Source organism: Merops nubicus, unplaced genomic scaffold (assembly GCF_000691845.1).
Source record: "Merops nubicus isolate BGI_N331 unplaced genomic scaffold, ASM69184v1 scaffold29444, whole genome shotgun sequence".
NCBI classification, from domain to species: Eukaryota; Metazoa; Chordata; class Aves; order Coraciiformes; family Meropidae; genus Merops; species Merops nubicus.
In genome coordinates this window covers 1,526-2,639 of record NW_008606714.1, presented here as the reverse complement: position 1 = coordinate 2,639, position 1,114 = coordinate 1,526, and the positions used below count along the sequence as shown (strand labels likewise).

General features: G+C 52.2%; 1 protein-coding gene across 1 annotated transcript in view; it reads left to right on the top strand.

The window, feature by feature from the left end:
- Positions 1–1,112, top strand: part of HOXB9 (homeobox B9) — a gene marked incomplete at its 3' end in the record, with an annotated part of 4,160 nt that extends 3,048 nt beyond the window's left edge. The window contains exon 2 of the mRNA XM_008939749.1: positions 888–1,112. Coding sequence (XP_008937997.1) covers positions 888–1,112 — 225 coding nt within the window. The remainder of the gene's footprint in view (positions 1–887) is intronic.
- Between the last annotated feature and the right edge of the window lie 2 nt (positions 1,113–1,114).

Genomic DNA, 1,114 nt, shown 5'->3' with positions numbered 1-1,114 from the left:
TTACCCCCCGCCCTCCCCCCCCCTCGCCCCTTTGAACAGGCTAATTCCTGAAATGTCCTTCTCGCAAAAAATTCCCACGTAACTTCTCCCCCACGCGAGGGGTTCGGGCAGCCTGTTATTTATTTTTGGCTGCCTTTGCAGCTCTGCGAATGTCCGTGTCTCTGGGTAACACTGTCCAGATCTCCGGCAGCAGGGTCCAGCCAGCCCTCAGAGGATGTTTATTGTATCGAGAACGTTTCTTGCCACATAGCAAAAAAAAAATAGGAGCTGGATTTCTGCAAGGATTCACCAGACCTCCTCTCTCTCTGCTTTTTTTTTTTTCCTGGGCGATGTGTCTGGGGGTGCAAATCTGGTGACACGTGGGAAAAATCGTCTGGGGAAAAAAAAAAAATAGAAGGAAATAGTTTTATATCTTAATTTTTTTGGCCTCGGTTTCTTTGTATGGCTGGCGCGTAAGGCGCAGATGGGCGTTATGCAAATCTGGAAGTGGATGGGGGTGTTTACCTGGCATAGATGGAGCTGGGCAAAAGGGGGGGAGCTCTGGCCCTGGCACGTGTGCACGGGGCACATGCGTGTGCAAAGCCACGCGTGTGCACGGGCACGAGCCTGGGTGTGCAAGCACCGCAGATCCGCGGGTCCCAGACCCTCCCCACGCTCAGGAAAGGGGGGAGCGAGGTGCAAGTGGGATTTCGGGGTGCACCCCCCCCCTTCCATGTGCTCTCCCGTAGGGTTTTTGGGCGGCCTCTGCTGCTCGCTCCCATGGCAGGGAGTATTTTTCACCCGGGCGTGCACCCGCGGATGTGTAATCTTAATATTTGATGGCATGATTAAAACCTTCTGAGAAACACTCAAGCTGCATCGTATTGATCTTGGTGCTTTTCTTTCAGCCAACCCAGCTGCCAGCTGGCTTCACGCCCGTTCCTCCAGGAAAAAAAGATGCCCTTACACCAAATACCAGACCCTGGAACTAGAGAAGGAGTTTTTATTCAATATGTACCTGACGAGGGACCGTAGACACGAAGTGGCCAGACTCCTCAACCTGAGTGAGAGACAAGTCAAAATCTGGTTTCAGAACCGAAGGATGAAAATGAAGAAAATGAACAAGGAACAGGGC